Raw genomic sequence first — 22,591 nt, 5'->3', positions numbered from 1 at the left:
CTATAACTGTGTAACTGTGATGTCCTATAACTGTGTAACTGTGATGTCCTATAACTGTGTTGTCCTATAACTGTGTAACTGTGTAACTGTGTTGTCCTATAACTGTGTAACTGTGTTGTCCTATAACTGTGTAACTGTGTTGTCCTATAACTGTGTAACTGTGATGTCCTATAACTGTGTAACTGTGTTGTCCTATAACTGTGTAACTGTGTTGTCCTATAACTGTGTAACTGTGTTGTCCTATAACTGTGTAACTGTGTTGTCCTATAACTGTGTAACTGTGATGTCCTATAACTGTGTTGTCCTATAACTGTGTAACTGTGTTGTCCTATAACTGTGTTGTCCTATAACTGTGTAACTGTGTTGTCCTATAACTGTGTAACTGTGATGTCCTATAACTGTGTTGTCCTATAACTGTGTAACTGTGTTGTCCTATAACTGTGTTGTCCTGTAACTGTGATGTCCTATAACTGTGTAACTGTGTTGTCCTATAACTGTGTTGTCCTGTAACTGTGTAACTGTGATGTCCTATAACTGTGTAACTGTGTTGTCCTGTAACTGTGTTGTCCTATAACTGTGTTGTCCTATAACTGTGTAACTGTGATGTCCTATAACTGTGTAACTGTGTTGTCCTATAACTGTGTTGTCCTATAACTGTGTAACTGTGATGTCCTATAACTGTGTTGTCCTATAACTGTGTAACTGTGATGTCCTATAACTGTGATGTCCTATAACTGTGTAACTGTGTTGTCCTATAACTGTGTTGTCCTATAACTGTGTAACTGTGATGTCCTATAACTGTGTTGTCCTATAACTGTGTAACTGTGTTGTCCTATAACTGTGTTGTCCTATAACTGTGTAACTGTGATGTCCTATAACTGTGTAACTGTGTTGTCCTATAACTGTGTTGTCCTATAACTGTGTAACTGTGATGTCCTATAACTGTGTTGTCCTATAACTGTGTAACTGTGATGTCCTATAACTGTGTTGTCCTATAACTGTGTAACTGTGTTGTCCAAAGAGTTACTACCTGAGTACAGTGGAGGACCTGCAGGAGCAGGTGATCAGACTGAGGAAACTACACCACCTACTGGAGATCATGGTGATCTGCAGCACCTTCCTGTGTCTACCGTACGACAGACTCTTCCTCCTCACACAGTAAGGCCTGCCGTACGACAGACTCTTCCTCCTCACTCAGTAAGACAGACTCTTCCTCCTCACACAGTAAGGCCTGGCGTACGACAGACTCTTCCTCCTCACTCAGTAAGACAGACTCTTCCTCCTCACACAGTAAGGCCTGGCGTACGACAGACTCTTCCTCCTCACTCAGTAAGACCTGCCGTACGACAGACTCTTCCTCCTCACTCAGTACGACAGACTCTTCCTCCTCACACAGTACGACAGACTCTTCCTCCTCACACAGTACGACAGACTCTTCCTCCTCACACAGTAAGACAGACTCTTCCTCCTCACACAGTAAGGCCTGGCGTACGACAGACTCTTCCTCCTCACACAGTACGACAGACTCTTCCTCCTCACACAGTAAGACAGACTCTTCCTCCTCACACAGTACGACAGACTCTTCCTCCTCACACAGTACGACAGACTCTTCCTCCTCACACAGTAAGACAGACTCTTCCTCCTCACTCAGTAAGACAGACTCTTCCTCCTCACACAGTACGACAGACTCTTCCTCCTCACACAGTAAGACAGACTCTTCCTCCTCACTCAGTAAGACAGACTCTTCCTCCTCACTCAGTAAGACAGACTCTTCCTCCTCACACAGTACGACAGACTCTTCCTCCTCACTCAGTAAGACAGACTCTTCCTCCTCACACAGTAAGACAGACTCTTCCTCCTCACTCAGTAAGACAGACTCTTCCTCCTCACACAGTACGACAGACTCTTCCTCCTCACTCAGTAAGACAGACTCTTCCTCCTCACACAGTAAGACAGACTCTTCCTCCTCACACAGTACGACAGACTCGTCCTCCTCACTCAGTAAGACAGACTCTTCCTCCTCACACAGTACGACAGACTCTTCCTCCTCACTCAGTACGACCTGTCGTACGACAGACTCTTCCTCCTCACACAGTAAGACAGACTCTTCCTCCTCACACAGTAAGACAGACTCTTCCTCCTCACACAGTAAGACAGACTCTTCCTCCTCACACAGTACGACAGACTCTTCCTCCTCACACAGTAAGACAGACTCTTCCTCCTCACACAGTAAGACAGACTCTTCCTCCTCACTCAGTAAGACAGACTCTTCCTCCTCACACAGTATGACAGACTCTTCCTCCTCACACAGTAAGACAGACTTCCTCCTCACACAGTAAGACAGACTCTTCCTCCTCACACAGTAAGACAGACTCTTCCTCCTCACACAGTAAGACCTGTCGTACGACAGACTCTTCCTCCTCACACAGTAAGACAGACTCTTCCTCCTCACTCAGTAAGACAGACTCTTCCTCCTCACACAGTACGACAGACTCTTCCTCCTCACTCAGTAAGACAGACTCTTCCTCCTCACACAGTAAGACAGACTCTTCCTCCTCACACAGTACGACAGACTCTTCCTCCTCACACAGTACGACAGACTCTTCCTCCTCACTCAGTAAGACAGACTCTTCCTCCTCACTCAGTAAGACAGACTCTTCCTCCTCACTCAGTACGACAGACTCTTCCTCCTCACTCAGTAAGACAGACTCTTCCTCCTCACTCAGTAAGACAGACTCTTCCTCCTCACACAGTAAGACAGACTCTTCCTCCTCACTCAGTAAGACAGACTCTTCCTCCTCACTCAGTAAGACAGACTCTTCCTCCTCACACAGTAAGACAGACTCTTCCTCCTCACACAGTAAGACAGACTCTTCCTCCTCACTCAGTACGACAGACTCTTCCTCCTCACACAGTAAGACAGACTTCCTCCTCACACAGTAAGACCTGGCGTACGACAGACTCTTCCTCCTCACACAGTAAGACAGACTCTTCCTCCTCACTCAGTAAGACCTGGCGTACGACAGACTCTTCCTCCTCACACAGTAAGACCTGGCGTAAGACAGACTCTTCCTCCTCACACAGTAAGACAGACTCTTCCTCCTCACACAGTAAGACAAACTCTTCCTCCTCACACAGTAAGACAGACTCTTCCTCCTCACTCAGTAAGACAGACTCTTCCTCCTCACACAGTAAGACAGACTCTTCCTCCTCACACAGTACGACAGACTCTTCCTCCTCACACAGTAAGACCTGGCGTAAGACAGACTCTTCCTCCTCACACAGTAAGACAGACTCTTCCTCCTCACTCAGTAAGACCTGGCGTAAGACAGACTCTTCCTCCTCACACAGTAAGACAGACTCTTCCTCCTCACACAGTAAGACAGACTCTTCCTCCTCACTCAGTAAGACCTGGCGTACGACAGACTCTTCCTCCTCACACAGTAAGACCTGGCGTAAGACAGACTCTTCCTCCTCACACAGTAAGACAGACTCTTCCCCCTCACACAGTAAGACAGACTCTTCCTCCTCAGTCAGTAAGACAGACTCTTCCTCCTCACACAGTAAGACAGACTCTTCCTCCTCACACAGTAAGACAGACTCTTCCTCCTCACACAGTAAGACAGACTCTTCCTCCTCACACAGTAAGACAGACTCTTCCTCCTCACACAGTACGACAGACTCTTCCTCCTCACACAGTACGACCAGACTCTTCCTCCTCACACAGTAAGACAGACTCTTCCTCCTCACACAGTAAGACAGACTCTTCCTCCTCACACAGTAAGACAGACTCTTCCTCCTCACTCAGTAAGACCTGGCGTAAGACAGACTCTTCCTCCTCACACAGTAAGACCTGGCGTACGACAGACTCTTCCTCCTCACACAGTAAGACCTGGCGTACGACCAGACTCTTCCTCCTCACACAGTAAGACAGACTCTTCCTCCTCACACAGTAAGACAGACTCTTCCTCCTCACACAGTAAGACAGACTCTTCCTCCTCACACAGTAAGACAGACTCTTCCTCCTCACTCAGTAAGACCTGGCGTAAGACAGACTCTTCCTCCTCACACAGTAAGACCTGGCGTACGACAGACTCTTCCTCCTCACACAGTAAGACAGACTCTTCCCCCTCACACAGTAAGACAGACTCTTCCCCCTCACACAGTACGACAGACTCTTCCTCCTCACTCAGTAAGACAGACTCTTCCTCCTCACTCAGTAAGACAGACTCTTCCTCCTCACACAGTAAGACAGACTCTTCCCCCTCACACAGTAAGACAGACTCTTCCTCCTCACACAGTAAGACAGACTCTTCCTCCTCACACAGTAAGACAGACTCTTCCTCCTCACTCAGTAAGACAGACTCTTCCTCCTCACACAGTAAGACAGACTCTTCCCCCTCACACAGTACGACAGACTCTTCCTCCTCACACAGTAAGACAGACTCTTCCTCCTCACTCAGTAAGACAGACTCTTCCTCCTCACTCAGTAAGACAGACGCTTCCTCCTCACTCAGTAAGACAGACTCTTCCTCCTCACACAGTAAGACAGACTCTTCCTCCTCACACAGTAAGACAGACTCTTCCTCCTCACTCAGTACGACAGACTCTTCCTCCTCACACAGTAAGACAGACTCTTCCTCCTCACACAGTAAGACAGACTCTTCCTCCTCACTCAGTACGACAGACTCTTCCTCCTCACTCAGTACGACCAGACTCTTCCTCCTCACACAGTACGACAGACTCTTCCTCCTCACTCAGTACGACAGACTCTTCCTCCTCACACAGTACGACAGACTCTTCCTCCTCACTCAGTAGGACAGACTCTTCCTCCTCACTCAGTAAGACAGACTCTTCCTCCTCACACAGTAAGACAGACTCTTCCTCCTCACACAGTAAGGCCTGGCGTACGACAGACTCTTCCTCCTCACTCAGTAAGACAGACTCTTCCTCCTCACTCAGTAAGACAGACTCTTCCTCCTCACACAGTAAGACAGACTCTTCCTCCTCACACAGTAAGACAGACTCTTCCTCCTCACTCAGTAAGACAGACTCTTCCTCCTCACACAGTAAGACAGACTCTTCCTCCTCACACAGTAAGACAGACTCTTCCTCCTCACACAGTAAGACAGACTCTTCCTCCTCACTCAGTAAGACAGACTCTTCCTCCTCACACAGTAAGACAGACTCTTCCTCCTCACACAGTACGACAGACTCTTCCTCCTCACTCAGTACGACAGACTCTTCCTCCTCACACAGTAAGACAGACTCTTCCTCCTCACACAGTAAGACAGACTCTTCCTCCTCACACAGTAAGACAAACTCTTCCTCCTCACTCAGTAAGACAGACTCTTCCTCCTCACTCAGTAAGACAGACTCTTCCTCCTCACACAGTACGGCAGACTCTTCCTCCTCACACAGTACGGCAGACTCTTCCTCCTCACACAGTAAGACAGACTCTTCCTCCTCACACAGTAAGACAGACTCTTCCTCCTCACACAGTACGACAGACTCTTCCTCCTCACACAGTAAGACCTGGCGTACGACAGACTCTTCCTCCTCACACAGTAAGACAGACTCTTCCTCCTCACACAGTAAGACAGACTCTTCCTCCTCACACAGTAAGACAGACTCTTCCTCCTCACACAGTAAGACAGACTCTTCCTCCTCACTCAGTAAGACAGACTCTTCCTCCTCACTCAGTAAGACAGACTCTTCCTCCTCACACAGTAAGACAGACTCTTCCTCCTCACACAGTAAGACAGACTCTTCCTCCTCACACAGTAAGACAGACTCTTCCTCCTCACACAGTACGACAGACTCTTCCTCCTCACACAGTACGACAGACTCTTCCTCCTCACACAGTACGACAGACTCTTCCTCCTCACACAGTAAGGCCTCCTAGCCTGTCTGTCGGGCAGGTAGCCTCGAGGTTAAGAGCGTTGGGCCAATAATCCCAAAGGATCGCTGGTTCGAATCCCCTGAGCCTACTCTGAGAAAATGCTTATGCGTCCTTGAGCAAGGCACTTCACCTTAATTTCCATGGACACGTCGCTGTGGAAAATGTTTGTTTTTAGATGTATATTGAAGACAAGTCCATGTAATGCCTCCCTGTGTCTGTCCATTTTCTTACATTTGGTGTGTAAAAGAACACAAACCTCTTTTCAACATTTTTTAACGTTGTAACGTTGCATAGACGTTGATCAGTCTCTGTAACGTTGTATAGATGCTGATCAGTCTCTACAACGTTGCATAGACGTTGATCGGTCTCTACAACGTTGCATAGACGTTGATCAGTCTCTGTAACGTTGTATAGATTGTTGATCAGTCTCTGTAACGTTGTATAGATGTTGACCAGTCTCTGTAACGTTGTATAGATGTTGATCAGTCTCTGCAACGTTGTATAGATGTTGATCAGTCTCTACAACGTTGCATAGATGTTGATCAGTCTCTACAACGTTGCATAGATGTTGATCAGTCTCTACAACGTTGCATAGACGTTGATCAGTCTCTGTAACGTTGCATAGATGTTGATCAGTCTCTACAACGTTGCATAGATGTTGATCTCTCTGTAACGTTGCATAGATGTTGATCTCTCTGTAACGTTGCATAGATGTTGATCTCTCTAACGTTGTATAGATGTTGATCTCTCTGTAACGTTGTATAGATGTTGATCTCTCTGTAACGTTGCATAGATGTTGATCAGTCTCTGTAACGTTGTATAGATGTTGATCAGTCTCTACAACGTTGCATAGATGTTGATCAGTCTCTGTAACGTTGCATAGACGTTGATCAGTCTCTGTAACGTTGCATAGACGTTGATCAGTCTCTGTAACGTTGTATAGATGTTGATCAGTCTGCAACGTTGTATAGATTTTGATCAGTCTCTGCAACGTTGTATAGATGTTGATCAGTCTCTGCAACGTTGTATAGATGTTGATCAGTCTCTACAACGTTGCATAGACGTTGATCAGTCTCTGCAACGTTGTATAGATGTTGATCAGTCTCTACAACGTTGCATAGACGTTGATCAGTCTCTACAACGTTGCATAGATGTTGATCAGTCTCTACAACGTTGCATAGATGTTGATCTCTCTGTAACGTTGTATAGATGTTGATCAGTCTCTACAACGTTGTATAGATGTTGATCAGTCTCTACAACGTTGCATAGATGTTGATCTCTCTGTAACGTTGTATAGATGTTGATCAGTCTCTACAACGTTGCATAGACGTTGATCAGTCTCTGTAACGTTGCATAGATGTTGATCAGTCTCTACAACGTTGTATAGATGTTGATCTCTCTGTAACGTTGTATAGATGTTGATCTCTCTGTAACGTTGCATAGATGTTGATCTCTCTGTAACGTTGCATAGATGTTGATCCCTCTGTAACCTTGCATAGATGTTGATCAGTCTCTACAACGTTGTATAGATGTTGATCTCTCTGTAACGTTGTATAGATGTTGATCTCTCTGTAACGTTGTATAGATGTTGATCTCTCTGTAACGTTGCATAGATGTTGATCTCTCTAACGTTGTATAGATGTTGATCTCTCTGTAACGTTGTATAGATGTTGATCTCTCTGTAACGTTGCATAGATGTTGATCTCTCTGTAACGTTGTATAGATGTTGATCTCTCTGTAACGTTGTATAGATGTTGATCAGTCTGCAACATTGTATAGATTTTGATCAGTCTCTGCAACGTTGTATAGATGTTGATCAGTCTCTACAACGTTGCATAGATGTTGATCAGTCTCTGTAACGTTGTATAGATGTTGATCAGTCTCTGCAACGTTGTATAGATGTTGATCAGTCTCTGCAACGTTGTATAGATGTTGATCAGTCTCTACAACGTTGCATAGACGTTGATCAGTCTCTGCAACGTTGTATAGATGTTGATCAGTCTACAACGTTGTATAGATGTTGATCAGTCTCTACAACGTTGCATAGACGTTGATCAGTCTCTACAACGTTGCATAGATGTTGATCTCTCTAACGTTGTATAGATGTTGATCAGTCTCTACAACGTTGTATAGATGTTGATCAGTCTCTGTAACGTTGCATAGATGTTGATCAGTCTCTACAACGTTGCATAGATGTTGATCTCTCTGTAACGTTGCATAGATGTTGATCAGTCTCTACAACGTTGTATAGATGTTGATCAGTCTCTACAACGTTGCATAGATGTTGATCAGTCTCTACAACGTTGCATAGATGTTGATCAGTCTCTACAACGTTGTATAGATGTTGATCTCTCTGTAACGTTGTATAGATGTTGATCAGTCTCTACAACGTTGCATAGATGTTGATCAGTCTCTACAACGTTGCATAGACGTTGATCAGTCTCTGTAACGTTGTATAGATGTTGATCAGTCTCTGTAACGTTGCATAGATGTTGATCAGTCTCTACAACGTTGTATAGATGTTGATCAGTCTCTACAACGTTGCATAGATGTTGATCAGTCTCTGTAACGTTGCATAGATGTTGATCAGTCTCTACAACGTTGCATAGACGTTGATCAGTCTCTGTAACGTTGTATAGATGTTGATCAGTCTCTACAACGTTGCATAGATGTTGATCAGTCTCTGTAACGTTGCATAGATGTTGATCAGTCTCTACAACGTTGCATAGACGTTGATCAGTCTCTGTAACGTTGTATAGATGTTGATCAGTCTCTACAACGTTGCATAGATGTTGATCCCTCTGTAACCTTGTATAGATGTTGATCAGTCTCTACAACGTTGTATAGATGTTGATCAGTCTCTACAACGTTGCATAGATGTTGATCAGTCTCTACAACGTTGCATAGACGTTGATCAGTCTCTACAACGTTGCATAGACGTTGATCAGTCTCTACAACGTTGCATAGACGTTGATCAGTCTCTACAACGTTGCATAGACGTTGATCAGTCTCTACAACGTTGCATAGACGTTGATCAGTCTCTACAACGTTGCATAGACGTTGATCAGTCTCTACAACGTTGCATAGACGTTGATCAGTCTCTACAACGTTGCATAGATGTTGATCAGTCTCTACAACGTTGTATAGACGTTGATCAGTCTCTACAACGTTGCATAGACGTTGATCAGTCTCTACAACGTTGCATAGATGTTTATCAGTCTCTACAACGTTGCATAGACGTTGATCAGTCTCTGTAACGTTGTATAGATGTTGATCAGTCTCTACAACGTTGTATAGATGTTGATCTCTCTAACGTTGTATAGATGTTGATCAGATGTTTACTGATATGGATATAGTAAAGTTGTTGTCCCCCCCCCCCCCTGTGCTTCCCAGGTTGTGTTTGCAGTACTACAAGACATGTCCCTATGACGAGGACCACGAGTTCAAGCTGCAGATCAAACCTGCCCTGATCAGCCACTTCTACCAGAAGTACGTCCACAGACCACTGCTCCTCATTAGTTAGAATGTGTATTTTCACGCGGTTGTTAAAATTCCCTTAAACTTTCCCAGATTTTCCAGAAATCCAGTTTTTAGAAGATTTTAAAGAAGGTCATTGGTCAACCCTGTGGTGCCTGTACAGTCATTGGTCAACCCTGTGGTGCCTGTACAGTCATTGGTCAACCCTGTGGTGCCTGTACAGTCATTGGTCAACCCTGTGGTGCCTATACAGTCATTGGTCAACCCTGTGGTGCCTGTACAGTCATTGGTCAACCCTGTGGTGCCTGTACAGTCATTGGTCAACCCTGTGGTGCCTGTACAGTCATTGGTCAACCCTGTGGTGCCTGTACAGTCATTGGTCAACCCTGTGGTGCCTGTACAGTCATTGGTCAACCCTGTGCTGTCTGTACAGTCATTGGTCAACCCTGTGCTGCCAGTCATGTACAGATCCCCATTAGTTCCTGTCAAGGCAGCAGCTGCTCTTCCTGGGGTTTATTATGGATCCCCATTAGTTCCTGCCAAGGCAGCAGCTACTCTTCCTGGGGTTTATTATGGATCCCCATTAGTTCCTGCCAAGGCAGCAGCTACTCTTCCTGGGGTTTATTATGGATCCCCATTAGTTCCTGCCGAGGCAGCAGCTACTCTTCCTGGGGTTTATTATGGATCTCCATTAGTTCCTGCCAAGGCAGCAGCTACTCTTCCTGGGGTTTATTATGGATCCCCATTAGTTCCTGCCAAGGCAGCAGCTACTCTTCCTGGGGTTTATTATGGATCCCCATTAGTTCCTGCCAAGGCAGCAGCTACTATTCCTGGGGTTTATTATGGATCCCCATTAGTTCCTGCCAAGGCAGCAGCTACTCTTCCTGGGGTTTATTATGGATCCCCATTAGTTCCTGCCAAGGCAGCAGCTACTCTTCCTGGGGTTTATTATGGATCCCCATTAGTTCCTGCCAAGGCAGCAGCTACTCTTCCTGGGGTTTATTATGGATCCCCATTAGTTCCTGCCAAGGCAGCAGCTACTATTCCTGGGGTTTATTATGGATCCCCATTAGTTCCTGCCAAGGCAGCAGCTACTCTTCCTGGGGTTTATTATGGATCCCCATTAGTTCCTGCCGAGACAGCAGCTACTCTTCCTGGGGTTTATTATGGATCCCCATTAGTTCCTGCCAAGGCAGCAGCTACTCTTCCTGGGGTTTATTATGCCTCCCCATTAGTTCCTGCCAAGGCAGCAGCTACTCTTCCTGGGGTTTATGATGGATCCCCATTAGTTCCTGCCAAGGCAGCAGCTACTCTTCCTGGGGTTTATTACGGATCCCCATTAGTTCCTGCCGAGGCAGCAGCTACTCTCCCTGGGGTTTATTATGGATCCCCATTAGTTCCTGTTGCCAAGGCAGCAGCTACTCTTCCTGGGGTTTATTATGGATCCCCATTAGTTCCTGCCAAGGCAACAGCTACTCTTCCTGGGGTTTATTATGGATCTCCATTAGTTCCTGCCAAGGCAGCAGCTACTCTTCCTGGGGTTTATTATGGATCCCCATTAGTTCCTGCCAAGGCAGTGGCTTGTAATGTACTGTATGTTGTTCCCTATAGGGAGCAGGCGGTGTCCTGGGGGGTTGGAGGTGTCTAGGGTTAGTAATGTACTGTATGTTCCCTATAGGGAGCAGGCGGTGTCCTGGGGGGGTGGAGGTGTCTAGTGGTAATGTACTGTATGTTCCCTATAGGGAGCAGGCGGTGTCCTGGGGGGGTGGAGGTGTCTAGTGGTAATGTACTGTATGTTCCCTATAGGGAGCAGGCGGTGTCCTGGGGGGTGGAGGTGTCTAGTGGTAATGTACTGTATGTTCCCTATAGGGAGCAGGCGGTGTCCTGGGGGGTGGAGGTGTCTAGGGTTAGTAATGTACTGTATGTTCCCTATAGGGAGCAGGCGGTGTCCTGGGGGGTGGAGGTGTCTAGGGTTAGTAATGTACTGTATGTTCCCTACAGGGAGCAGGCGGTGTCCTGGGGGAGTGGAGGTGTCTAGGGTTAGTAATGTACTGTATGTTCCCTATAGGGAGCAGGCGGTGTCCTGGGGGGGGTGGAGGTGTCTAGGGTTAGTAATGTACTGTATGTTGTTCCCTATAGGGAGCAGGCGGTGTCCTGGGGGGTGGAGGTGTCTAGGGTTAGTAATGTACTGTATGTTCCCTATAGGGAGCAGGCGGTGTCCTGGGGGGTGGAGGTGTCTAGGGTTAGTAATGTACTGTATGTTCCCTATAGGGAGCAGGCGGTGTCCTGGGGGGTGGAGGTGTCTAGGGTTAGTAATGTACTGTATGTTGTTCCCTATAGGGAGCAGGCGGTGTCCTGGGGGGGTGGAGGTGTCTAGGGTTAGTAATGTACTGTATGTTGTTCCCTATAGGGAGCAGGCGGTGTCCTGGGGGGTGGAGGTGTCTAGGGTTAGTAATGTACTGTATGTTCCCTATAGGGAGCAGGCGGTGTCCTGGGGGGTGGAGGTGTCTAGGGTTAGTAATGTACTGTATGTTGTTCCCTATAGGGAGCAGGTGGTGTCCTGGGGGGGTGGAGGTGTCTAGGGTTAGTAATGTACTGTATGTTGTTCCCTATAGGGAGCAGGTGGTGTCCTGGGGGGTGGAGGTGTCTAGGGTTAGTAATGTACTGTATGTTCCCTACAGGGAGCAGGCGGTGTCCTGGGGGGTGGAGGTGTCTAGGGTTAGTAATGTACTGTATGTTCCCTATAGGGAGCAGGCGGTGTCCTGGGGGGTGGAGGTGTCTAGTGGTAATGTACTGTATGTTGTTCCCTATAGGGAGCAGGCGGTGTCCTGGGGGGGTGGAGGTGTCTAGTGGTAATGTACTGTATGTTCCCTATAGGGAGCAGGCGGTGTCCTGGGGGTGGAGGTGTCTAGTGGTAATGTACTGTATGTTCCCTATAGGGAGCAGGCGGTGTCCTGGGGGGTGGAGGTGTCTAGTGGTAATGCACTGTATGTTCCCTATAGGGAGCAGGCGGTGTCCTGGGGGGTGGAGGTGTCTAGGGTTAGTATTGTACTGTATGTTGTTCCCTATAGGGAGCAGGCGGTGTCCTGGGGGGTGGAGGTGTCTAGGGTTAGTAATGTACTGTATGTTCCTATAGGGACCAGGCGGTGTCCTGGGGGGGTGGAGGTGTCTAGGGTTAGTAATGTACTGTATGTTCCCTATAGGGAGCAGGCGGTGTCCTGGGGGGGGTGGAGGTGTCTAGGGTTAGTATTGTACTGTATGTTGTTCCCTATAGGGAGCAGGCGGTGTCCTGGGGGGTGGAGGTGTCTAGTGGTAATGTACTGTATGTTCCCTATAGGGAGCAGGCGGTGTCCTGGGGGGTGGAGGTGTCTAGGGTTAGTAATGTACTGTATGTTCTCTATAGGGAGCAGGCGGTGTCCTGGGGGGTGGAGGTGTCTAGTGGTAATGTACTGTATGTTCCCTATAGGGAGCAGGCGGTGTCCTGGGGGGGTGGAGGTGTCTAGTGGTAATGTACTGTATGTTGTTCCCTATAGGGAGCAGGCGGTGTCCTGGGGGTGGAGGTGTCTAGGGTTAGTAATGTACTGTATGTTCCCTACAGGGAGCAGGCGGTGTCCTGGGGGTGGAGGTGTCTAGGGTTAGTAATGTACTGTATGTTCCCTATAGGGAGCAGGCGGTGTCCTGGGGGGTGGAGGTGTCTAGTGGTAATGTACTGTATGTTCCCTATAGGGAGCAGGCGGTGTCCTGGGGGGTGGAGGTGTCTAGGGTTAGTAATGTACTGTATGTTCTCTATAGGGAGCAGGCGGTGTCCTGGGGGGGTGGAGGTGTCTAGGGTATGTAATGTACTGTATGTTGTTCCCTATAGGGAGCAGGCGGTGTCCTGGGGGGGTGGAGGTGTCTAGTGGTAATGTACTGTATGTTCCCTATAGGGAGCAGGCGGTGTCCTGGGGGGTGGAGGTGTCTAGGGTTAGTAATGTACTGTATGTTCCCTATAGGGAGCAGGCGGTGTCCTGGGGGGTGGAGGTGTCTAGTGGTAATGTACTGTATGTTCCCTATAGGGAGCAGGCGGTGTCCTGGGGGGTGGAGGTGTCTAGGGTTAGTAATGTACTGTATGTTCCCTATAGGGAGCAGGTGGTGTCCTGGGGGGGGTGGAGGTGTCTAGGGTTAGTAATGTACTGTATGTTGTTCCCTATAGGGAGCAGGCGGTGTCCTGGGGGGGTGGAGGTGTCTAGGGTTAGTAATGTACTGTATGTTGTTCCCTATAGGGAGCAGGCGGTGTCCTGGGGGTGGAGGTGTCTAGGGTTAGTAATGTACTGTATGTTCCCTATAGGGAGCAGGCGGTGTCCTGGGGGTGGAGGTGTCTAGGGTTAGTAATGTACTGTATGTTCCCTATAGGGAGCAGGCGGTGTCCTGGGGGTGGAGGTGTCTAGGGTTAGTAATGTACTGTATGTTCCCTACAGGGAGCAGGCGGTGTCCTGGGGGGTGGAGGTGTCTAGGGTTAGTAATGTACTGTATGTTCCCTATAGGGAGCAGGCGGTGTCCTGGGGGGGTGGAGGTGTCTAGGGTTAGTAATGTACTGTATGTTGTTCCCTATAGGGAGCAGGCGGTGTCCTGGGGGTGGAGGTGTCTAGGGTTAGTAATGTACTGTATGTTCCCTATAGGGACCAGGCGGTGTCCTGGGGGGTGGAGGTGTCTAGGGTTAGTAATGTACTGTATGTTCCCTATAGGGAGCAGGCGGGGTCCTGGGGGGTGGAGGTGTCTAGGGTTAGTAATGTACTGTATGTTCCCTATAGGGAGCAGGCGGTGTCCTGGGGGGTGGAGGTGTCTAGGGTTAGTAATGTACTGTATGTTCCCTATAGGGAGCAGGCGGTGTCCTGGGGGGTGGAGGTGTCTAGTGGTAATGTAGTGTATGTTCCCTATAGGGAGCAGGCGGTGTCCTGGGGGGGTGGAGGTGTCTAGGGTTAGTAATGTACTGTATGTTGTTCCCTATAGGGAGCAGGCGGTGTCCTGGGGGGTGGAGGTGTCTAGGGTTAGTAATGTACTGTATGTTGTTCCCTATAGGGAGCAGGCGGTGTCCTGGGGGGTGGAGGTGTCTAGTGGTAATGTACTGTATGTTCCCTATAGGGAGCAGGCGGTGTCCTGGGGGGGTGGAGGTGTCTAGTGGTAATGTACTGTATGTTCCCTACAGGGAGCAGGCGGTGTCCTGGGGGAGTGGAGGTGTCTAGTGGTAATGTACTGTATGTTCTCTATAGGGACCAGGCGGTGTCCTGGGGGGTGGAGGTGTCTAGTGGTAATGTACTGTATGTTCCCTATAGGGAGCAGGCAGTGTCCTGGGGGGGTGGAGGTGTCTAGGGTTAGTAATGTACTGTATGTTGTTCCCTATAGGGAGCAGGCGGTGTCCTGGGGGGGTGGAGGTGTCTAGTGGTAATGTACTGTATGTTCCCTACAGGGAGCAGGCGGTGTCCTGGGGGGTGGAGGTGTCTAGGGTTAGTAATGTACTGTATGTTGTTCCCTATAGGGAGCAGGTGGTGTCCTGGGGGGTGGAGGTGTCTAGGGTTAGTAATGTACTGTATGTTCCCTACAGGGAGCAGGCGGTGTCCTGGGGGGTGGAGGTGTCTAGGGTTAGTAATGTACTGTATGTTCCCTATAGGGAGCAGGCGGTGTCCTGGGGGGTGGAGGTGTCTAGTGGTAATGTACTGTATGTTGTTCCCTATAGGGAGCAGGCGGTGTCCTGGGGGGTGGAGGTGTCTAGTGGTAATGTACTGTATGTTCCCTATAGGGAGCAGGCGGTGTCCTGGGGGGTGGAGGTGTCTAGTGGTAATGTACTGTATGTTCCCTATAGGGAGCAGGCGGTGTCCTGGGGGGGTGGAGGTGTCTAGTGGTAATGCACTGTATGTTCCCTATAGGGAGCAGGCGGTGTCCTGGGGGGGGTGGAGGTGTCTAGGGTTAGTATTGTACTGTATGTTGTTCCCTATAGGGAGCAGGCGGTGTCCTGGGGGGTGGAGGTGTCTAGGGTTAGTAATGTACTGTATGTTCCTATAGGGACCAGGCGGTGTCCTGGGGGGGTGGAGGTGTCTAGGGTTAGTAATGTGCTGTATGTTCCCTATAGGGAGCAGGCGGTGTCCTGGGGGGGTGGAGGTGTCTAGGGTTAGTATTGTACTGTATGTTGTTCCCTATAGGGAGCAGGCGGTGTCCTGGGGGGTGGAGGTGTCTAGTGGTAATGTACTGTATGTTCCCTATAGGGAGCAGGCGGTGTCCTGGGGGGGTGGAGGTGTCTAGGGTTAGTAATGTACTGTATGTTCTCTATAGGGAGCAGGCGGTGTCCTGGGGGGTGGAGGTGTCTAGTGGTAATGTACTGTATGTTCCCTATAGGGAGCAGGCGGTGTCCTGGGGGGGTGGAGGTGTCTAGTGGTAATGTACTGTATGTTGTTCCCTATAGGGAGCAGGCGGTGTCCTGGGGGGTGGAGGTGTCTAGGGTTAGTAATGTACTGTATGTTCCCTACAGGGAGCAGGCGGTGTCCTGGGGGGTGGAGGTGTCTAGGGTTAGTAATGTACTGTATGTTCCCTATAGGGAGCAGGCGGTGTCCTGGGGGGGTGGAGGTGTCTAGTGGTAATGTACTGTATGTTCCCTATAGGGAGCAGGCGGTGTCCTGGGGGGGTGGAGGTGTCTAGGGTTAGTAATGTACTGTATGTTCTCTATAGGGAGCAGGCGGTGTCCTGGGGGGGTGGAGGTGTCTAGGGTTAGTAATGTACTGTATGTTGTTCCCTATAGGGAGCAGGCGGTGTCCTGGGGGGGTGGAGGTGTCTAGTGGTAATGTACTGTATGTTCCCTATAGGGAGCAGGCGGTGTCCTGGGGGGTGGAGGTGTCTAGGGTTAGTAATGTACTGTATGTTCCCTATAGGGAGCAGGCGGTGTCCTGGGGGGTGGAGGTGTCTAGTGGTAATGTACTGTATGTTCCCTATAGGGAGCAGGCGGTGTCCTGGGGGGTGGAGGTGTCTAGGGTTAGTAATGTACTGTATGTTCCCTATAGGGAGCAGGTGGTGTCCTGGGGGGGGTGGAGGTGTCTAGGGTTAGTAATGTACTGTATGTTGTTCCCTATAGGGAGCAGGCGGTGTCCTGGGGGGGTGGAGGTGTCTAGGGTTAGTAATGTACTGTATGTTGTTCCCTATAGGGAGCAGGCGGTGTCCTGGGGGGTGGAGGTGTCTAGGGTTAGTAATGTACTGTATGTTCCCTATAGGGAGCAGGCGGTGTCCTGGGGGTGGAGGTGTCTCGGGTTAGTAATGTACTGTATGTTCCCTATAGGGAGCAGGCGGTGTCCTGGGGGGTGGAGGTGTCTAGGGTTAGTAATGTACTGTATGTTCCCTACAGGGAGCAGGCGGTGTCCTGGGGGTGGAGGTGTCTAGGGTTAGTAATGTACTGTATGTTCCCTATAGGGAGCAGGCGGTGTCCTGGGGGGTGGAGGTGTCTAGGGTTAGTAATGTACTGTATGTTGTTCCCTATAGGGAGCAGGCGGTGTCCTGGGGGTGGAGGTGTCTAGGGTTAGTAATGTACTGTATGTTCCCTATAGGGACCAGGCGGTGTCCTGGGGGGTGGAGGTGTCTAGGGTTAGTAATGTACTGTATGTTCCCTATAGGGAGCAGGCGGTGTCCTGGGGGTGGAGGTGTCTAGTGGTAATGTACTGTATGTTCCCTATAGGGAGCAGGCGGGGTCCTGGGGGTGGAGGTGTCTAGGGTTAGTAATGTACTGTATGTTCCCTATAGGGAGCAGGCGGTGTCCTGGGGGTGGAGGTGTCTAGGGTTAGTAATGTACTGTATGTTCCCTATAGGGAGCAGGCGGTGTCCTGGGGGGTGGAGGTGTCTAGTGGTAATGTAGTGTATGTTCCCTATAGGGAGCAGGCGGTGTCCTGGGGGGTGGAGGTGTCTAGGGTTAGTAATGTACTGTATGTTCCCTATAGGGAGCAGGCGGTGTCCTGGGGGTGGAGGTGTCTAGTGGTAATGTACTGTATGTTCCCTATAGGGACCAGGCGGTGTCCTGGGGGGTGGAGGTGTCTAGTGGTAATGTACTGTATGTTCCCTATAGGGAGCAGGCGGTGTCCTGTGGGGGTGGAGGTGTCTAGGGTTAGTAATGTACTGTATGTTCCCTACAGGGAGCAGGCGGTGTCCTGGGGGGGGTGGAGGTGTCTAGGGTTAGTAATGTACTGTATGTTCCCTATAGGGACCAGGCGGTGTCCTGGGGGGGTGGAGGTGTCTAGGGTTAGTAATGTACTGTATGTTCCCTATAGGGACCAGGCGGTGTCCTGGGGGGTGGAGGTGTCTAGTGGTAATGGCCCCAGAGAGGTGAAGACATCCTGGCTGCTGAGTGACAAGCCCCCGGTGGAACACATCATCTTTGAAACAGGTGAAATACCCCCCCCCCCCCCCCTACTGCCAAGTAGAGTCAGTTTCCAGCCAAGTAGAGTCAGTAGCCAGCCAAGTAGAGTCAGTAGCCAGCCAAGTAGAGTCAGTAGCCAGCCAAGTAGAGTCAGTAGCCTGCCAAGTAGAGTCAGTAGCCTGCCAAGTAGAGTCAGTAGCCTGCCAAGTAGAGTCAGTAGCCTGCCAAGTAGAGTCAGTTTCCAGCCAAGTAGAGTCAGTTTCCAGCCAAGTAGAGTCAGTTTCCAGCCAAGTAGAGTCAGTTTCCAGCCAAGTAGAGACAGTTTCCAGCCAAGTAGAGACAGTTTCCAGCCAAGTAGAGACAGTTTCCAGCCAAGTAGAGTCAGTTTCCAGCCAAGTAGAGTCAGTTTCCAGCCAAGTAGAGTCAGTAGCCTGCCAAGTAGATTCAGTTTCCAGCCAAGTAGAGTCAGTAGACTGCCAAGTAGAGACAGTTTCCAGCCAAGTAGAGTCAGTTTCCAGCCAAGTAGAGTCAGTTTCCAGCCAAGTAGAGTCAGTAGCCAGCCAAATAGAGACAGTAGCCTGCCAAGTAGAGTCAGTAGCCAGCCAAGTAGAGTCAGTAGCCAGCCAAGTAGAGTCAGTAGCCAGCCAAGTAGAGTCAGTAGCCTGCCAAGTAGAGTCAGTAGCCTGCCAAGTAGAGTCAGTAGCCTGCCAAGTAGAGTCAGTAGCCTGCCAAGTAGAGTCAGTAGCCTGCCAAGTAGAGTCAGTTTCCAGCCAAGTAGAGTCAGTTTCCAGCCAAGTAGAGTCAGTTTCCAGCCAAGTAGTCAATAGCCTGCCAAGTAGAGACAGTTTCCAGCCAAGTAGAGTCAGTAGCCTGCCAAGTAGAGACAGTAGCCAGCCAAATAGAGACAGTAGCCTGCCAAGTAGAGTCAGTAGCCTGCCAAGTAGAGTCAGTAGCCTGCCAAGTAGAGACAGTTTCCAGCCAAGTAGAGTCAGTAGCCAGCCAAGTAGAGTCAGTAGCCTGCCAAGTAGAGTCAGTTTCCAGCCAAGTAGAGTCAGTTTCCAGCCAAGTAGAGTCAGTTTCCAGCCAAGTAGAGTCAGTAGCCTGCCAAGTAGAGACAGTTTCCAGCCAAGTAGAGACAGTTTCCAGCCAAGTAGAGACAGTTTCCAGCCAAGTAGAGACAGTTTCCAGCCAAGTAGAGACAGTTTCCAGCCAAGTATAGACAGTTTCCAGCCAAGTAGAGACAGTTTCCAGCCAAGTAGAGACTGTTTCCAGCCAAGTAGAGTCAGTAGCCAGCCAAGTAGAGTCAGTTTCCAGCCAAGTAGAGTCAGTTTCCAGCCAAGTAGAGTCAGTTTCCAGCCAAGTAGAGTCAGTTTCCAGCCAAGTAGAGTCAGTTTCCAGCCAAGTAGAGTCAGTAGCCTGCCAAGTAGAGACAGTTTCCAGCCAAGTAGAGTCAGTTTCCAGCCAAGTAGAGTCAGTAGCCTGCCAAGTAGTCAATAGCCTGCCAAGTAGAGACAGTTTCCAGCCAAGTAGAGTCAGTAGCCTGCCAAGTAGAGACAGTAGCCAGCCAAATAGAGTCAGTAGCCTGCCAAGTAGAGTCAGTAGCCTGCCAAGTAGAGTCTGTAGCCTGCCAAGTAGAGTCTGTAGCCTGCCAAGTAGAGTCAGTAGCCAGCCAAGTAGAGTCAGTAGCCTGCCAAGTAGAGTCAGTAGCCTGCCAAGTAGAGTCAGTTTCCAGCCAAGTAGAGTCAGTTTCCAGCCAAGTAGAGTCAGTTTCCAGCCAAGTAGAGTCAGTTTCCAGCCAAGTAGAGTCAGTTTCCAGCCAAGTAGTCAATAGCCTGCCAAGTAGAGACAGTTTCCAGCCGAGTCAGTAGCCTGCCAAGTAGAGACAGTAGCCAGCCAAATAGAGACAGTAGCCTGCCAAGTAGAGTCAGTAGCCTGCCAAGTAGAGTCAGTAGCCTGCCAAGTAGAGTCAGTAGCCTGCCAAGTAGAGACAGTTTCCAGCCAAGTAGAGTCAGTAGCCAGCCAAGTAGAGTCAGTAGCCTGCCAAGTAGAGTCAGTTTCCAGCCAAGTAGAGTCAGTTTCCAGCCAAGTAGAGTCAGTTTCCAGCCAAGTAGAGTCAGTTTCCAGCCAAGTAGTCAATAGCCTGCCAAGTAGAGACAGTTTCCAGCCAAGTAGAGTCAGTAGCCTGCCAAGTAGAGACAGTAGCCAGCCAAATAGAGACAGTAGCCTGCCAAGTAGAGTCAGTAGCCTGCCAAGTAGAGTCAGTAGCCTGCCAAGTAGAGTCAGTAGCCTGCCAAGTAGAGACAGTTTCCAGCCAAGTAGAGTCAGTAGCCAGCCAAGTAGAGTCAGTAGCCTGCCAAGTAGAGTCAGTTTCCAGCCAAGTAGAGTCAGTTTCCAGCCAAGTAGAGTCAGTTTCCAGCCAAGTAGAGTCAGTAGCCTGCCAAGTAGAGACAGTTTCCAGCCAAGTAGAGACAGTTTCCAGCCAAGTAGAGACAGTTTCCAGCCAAGTAGAGACAGTTTCCAGCCAAGTAGAGACAGTTTCCAGCCAAGTATAGACAGTTTCCAGCCAAGTAGAGACAGTTTCCAGCCAAGTAGAGTCAGTAGCCAGCCAAGTAGAGTCAGTTTCCAGCCAAGTAGAGTCAGTTTCCAGCCAAGTAGAGTCAGTTTCCAGCCAAGTAGAGTCAGTTTCCAGCCAAGTAGAGTCAGTAGCCTGCCAAGTAGAGTCAGTTTCCAGCCAAGTAGAGTCAGTTTCCAGCCAAGTAGAGTCAGTAGCCTGCCAAGTAGTCAATAGCCTGCCAAGTAGAGACAGTTTCCAGCCAAGTAGAGTCAGTAGCCTGCCAAGTAGAGACAGTAGCCAGCCAAATAGAGTCAGTAGCCTGCCAAGTAGAGTCAGTAGCCTGCCAAGTAGAGTCTGTAGCCTGCCAAGTAGAGTCAGTAGCCAGCCAAGTAGAGTCAGTAGCCAGCCAAGTAGAGTCAGTTTCCAGCCAAGTAGAGTCAGTAGCCTGCCAAGTAGAGTCTGTAGCCTGCCAAGTAGAGTCTGTAGCCAGCCAAGTAGAGTCAGTAGCCTGCCAAGTAGAGTCAGTAGCCTGCCAAGTAGAGTCAGTAGCCTGCCAAGTAGAGTCAGTAGCCTGCCAAGTAGAGTCAGTAGCCTGCCAAGTAGAGTCAGTAGCCTGCCAAGTAGAGTCAGTAGCCTGCCAAGTAGAGTCAGTAGCCTGCCAAGTAGAGTCAGTTTCCAGCCAAGTAGAGTCAGTTTCCAGCCAAGTAGAGTCAGTTTCCAGCCAAGTAGAGTCAGTAGCCTGCCAAGTAGAGACAGTTTCCAGCCAAGTAGAGACAGTTTCCAGCCAAGTAGAGACAGTTTCCAGCCAAGTAGAGACAGTTTCCAGCCAAGTAGAGACAGTTTCCAGCCAAGTAGAGACAGTTTCCAGCCAAGTAGAGACAGTTTCCAGCCAAGTAGAGACTGTTTCCAGCCAAGTAGAGTCAGTTTCCAGCCAAGTAGAGTCAGTTTCCAGCCATGTAGAGTCAGTTTCCAGCCAAGTAGAGTCAGTTTCCAGCCAAGTAGAGTCAGTTTCCAGCCAAGTAGAGTCAGTAGCCTGCCAAGTAGAGACAGTTTCCAGCCAAGTAGAGACAGTTTCCAGCCAAGTAGAGTCAGTAGCCTGCCAAGTAGTCAATAGCCTGCCAAGTAGAGACAGTTTCCAGCCAAGTAGAGACAGTAGCCTGCCAAGTAGAGACAGTAGCCAGCCAAATAGAGTCAGTAGCCTGCCAAGTAGAGTCAGTAGCCTGCCAAGTAGAGTCAGTAGCCAGCCAAGTAGAGTCAGTAGCCAGCCAAGTAGAGTCAGTAGCCAGCCAAGTAGAGTCAGTAGCCAGCCAAGTAGAGTCAGTAGCCAGCCAAGTAGAGTCAGTTTCCAGCCAAGTAGAGTCAGTAGCCTGCCAAGTAGAGTCAGTAGCCTGCCAAGTAGAGTCAGTAGCCTGCCAAGTAGAGTCAGTAGCCTGCCAAGTAGAGTCAGTAGCCTGCCAAGTAGAGTCAGTTTCCAGCCAAGTAGAGTCAGTAGCCTGCCAAGTAGAGTCAGTTTCCAGCCAAGTAGAGTCAGTAGCCTGCCAAGTAGTCAATAGCCTGCCAAGTAGAGACAGTTTCCAGCCAAGTAGAGTCAGTAGCCTGCCAAGTAGAGTCAGTTTCCAGCCAAGTAGAGTCAGTAGCCTGCCAAGTAGTCAATAGCCTGCCAAGTAGAGACAGTTTCCAGCCAAGTAGAGTCAGTAGCCTGCCAAGTAGAGACAGTAGCCAGCCAAATAGAGACAGTAGCCAGCCAAATAGAGACAGTAGCCAGCCAAGTAGAGACAGTAGCCAGCCAAGTAGAGACAGTAGCCAGCCAAGTAGAGTCAGTTTCCAGCCAAGTAGAGTCAGTAGCCTGCCAAGTAGTCAATAGCCTGCCAAGTAGAGACAGTTTCCAGCCAAGTAGAGTCAGTAGCCTGCCAAGTAGAGACAGTAGCCAGCCAAATAGAGACAGTAGCCAGCCAAATAGAGACAGTAGCCAGCCAAGTAGAGACAGTAGCCAGCCAAGTAGAGACAGTAGCCAGCCAAGTAGAGACAGTAGCCAGCCAAGTAGAGACAGTAGCCTGCCAAGTAGAGACAGTAGCCTGCCAAGTAGACACGAGAGAGAGAATGTGTTCCATTATTTAATTGAATTAGGCTTATCTTAAAACACTTAAAATAAACTTTTAGCAACATTTAATTTGAATTAAAGTGCTTCATAAGAGTATAACTGTTTGTACATTTTAAATTTTATTTTTTATAGCCATTTTAGGAAGAGTAACCCCATGTACAACATATCTGGTCCCCCCCTGTAAATAAC

At 49.2% G+C, this 22,591-nt stretch overlaps 1 protein-coding gene and 1 pseudogene across 4 annotated transcripts in view; both read left to right on the top strand.

The window, feature by feature from the left end:
- The window catches only part of zwilch (zwilch kinetochore protein), a 61,549-nt gene that overhangs the window by 24,124 nt on the left and 14,834 nt on the right, over positions 1-22,591 (top strand). For 3 of the 4 annotated variants that reach the window (XM_064990202.1, XM_064990201.1, XM_064990199.1), the window contains exons 14-16: positions 1,022-1,158; positions 9,296-9,391; positions 17,659-17,774. In XM_064990202.1, the coding sequence (XP_064846274.1) occupies positions 1,022-1,158; positions 9,296-9,391; positions 17,659-17,774 (349 nt within the window). The remainder of the gene's footprint in view (positions 1-1,021; positions 1,159-9,295; positions 9,392-17,658; positions 17,775-22,591) is intronic. The other variant, XM_064990203.1, reaches the window with a different exon arrangement.
- Positions 3,069-4,196, top strand: LOC135555207 (uncharacterized; annotated as a pseudogene).

This window comes from Oncorhynchus masou, chromosome 15, assembly GCF_036934945.1.
Source record: "Oncorhynchus masou masou isolate Uvic2021 chromosome 15, UVic_Omas_1.1, whole genome shotgun sequence".
Classification (NCBI taxonomy): domain Eukaryota; kingdom Metazoa; phylum Chordata; class Actinopteri; order Salmoniformes; family Salmonidae; genus Oncorhynchus; species Oncorhynchus masou.
This window is presented reverse-complemented; position numbering and strand designations above follow the sequence as displayed.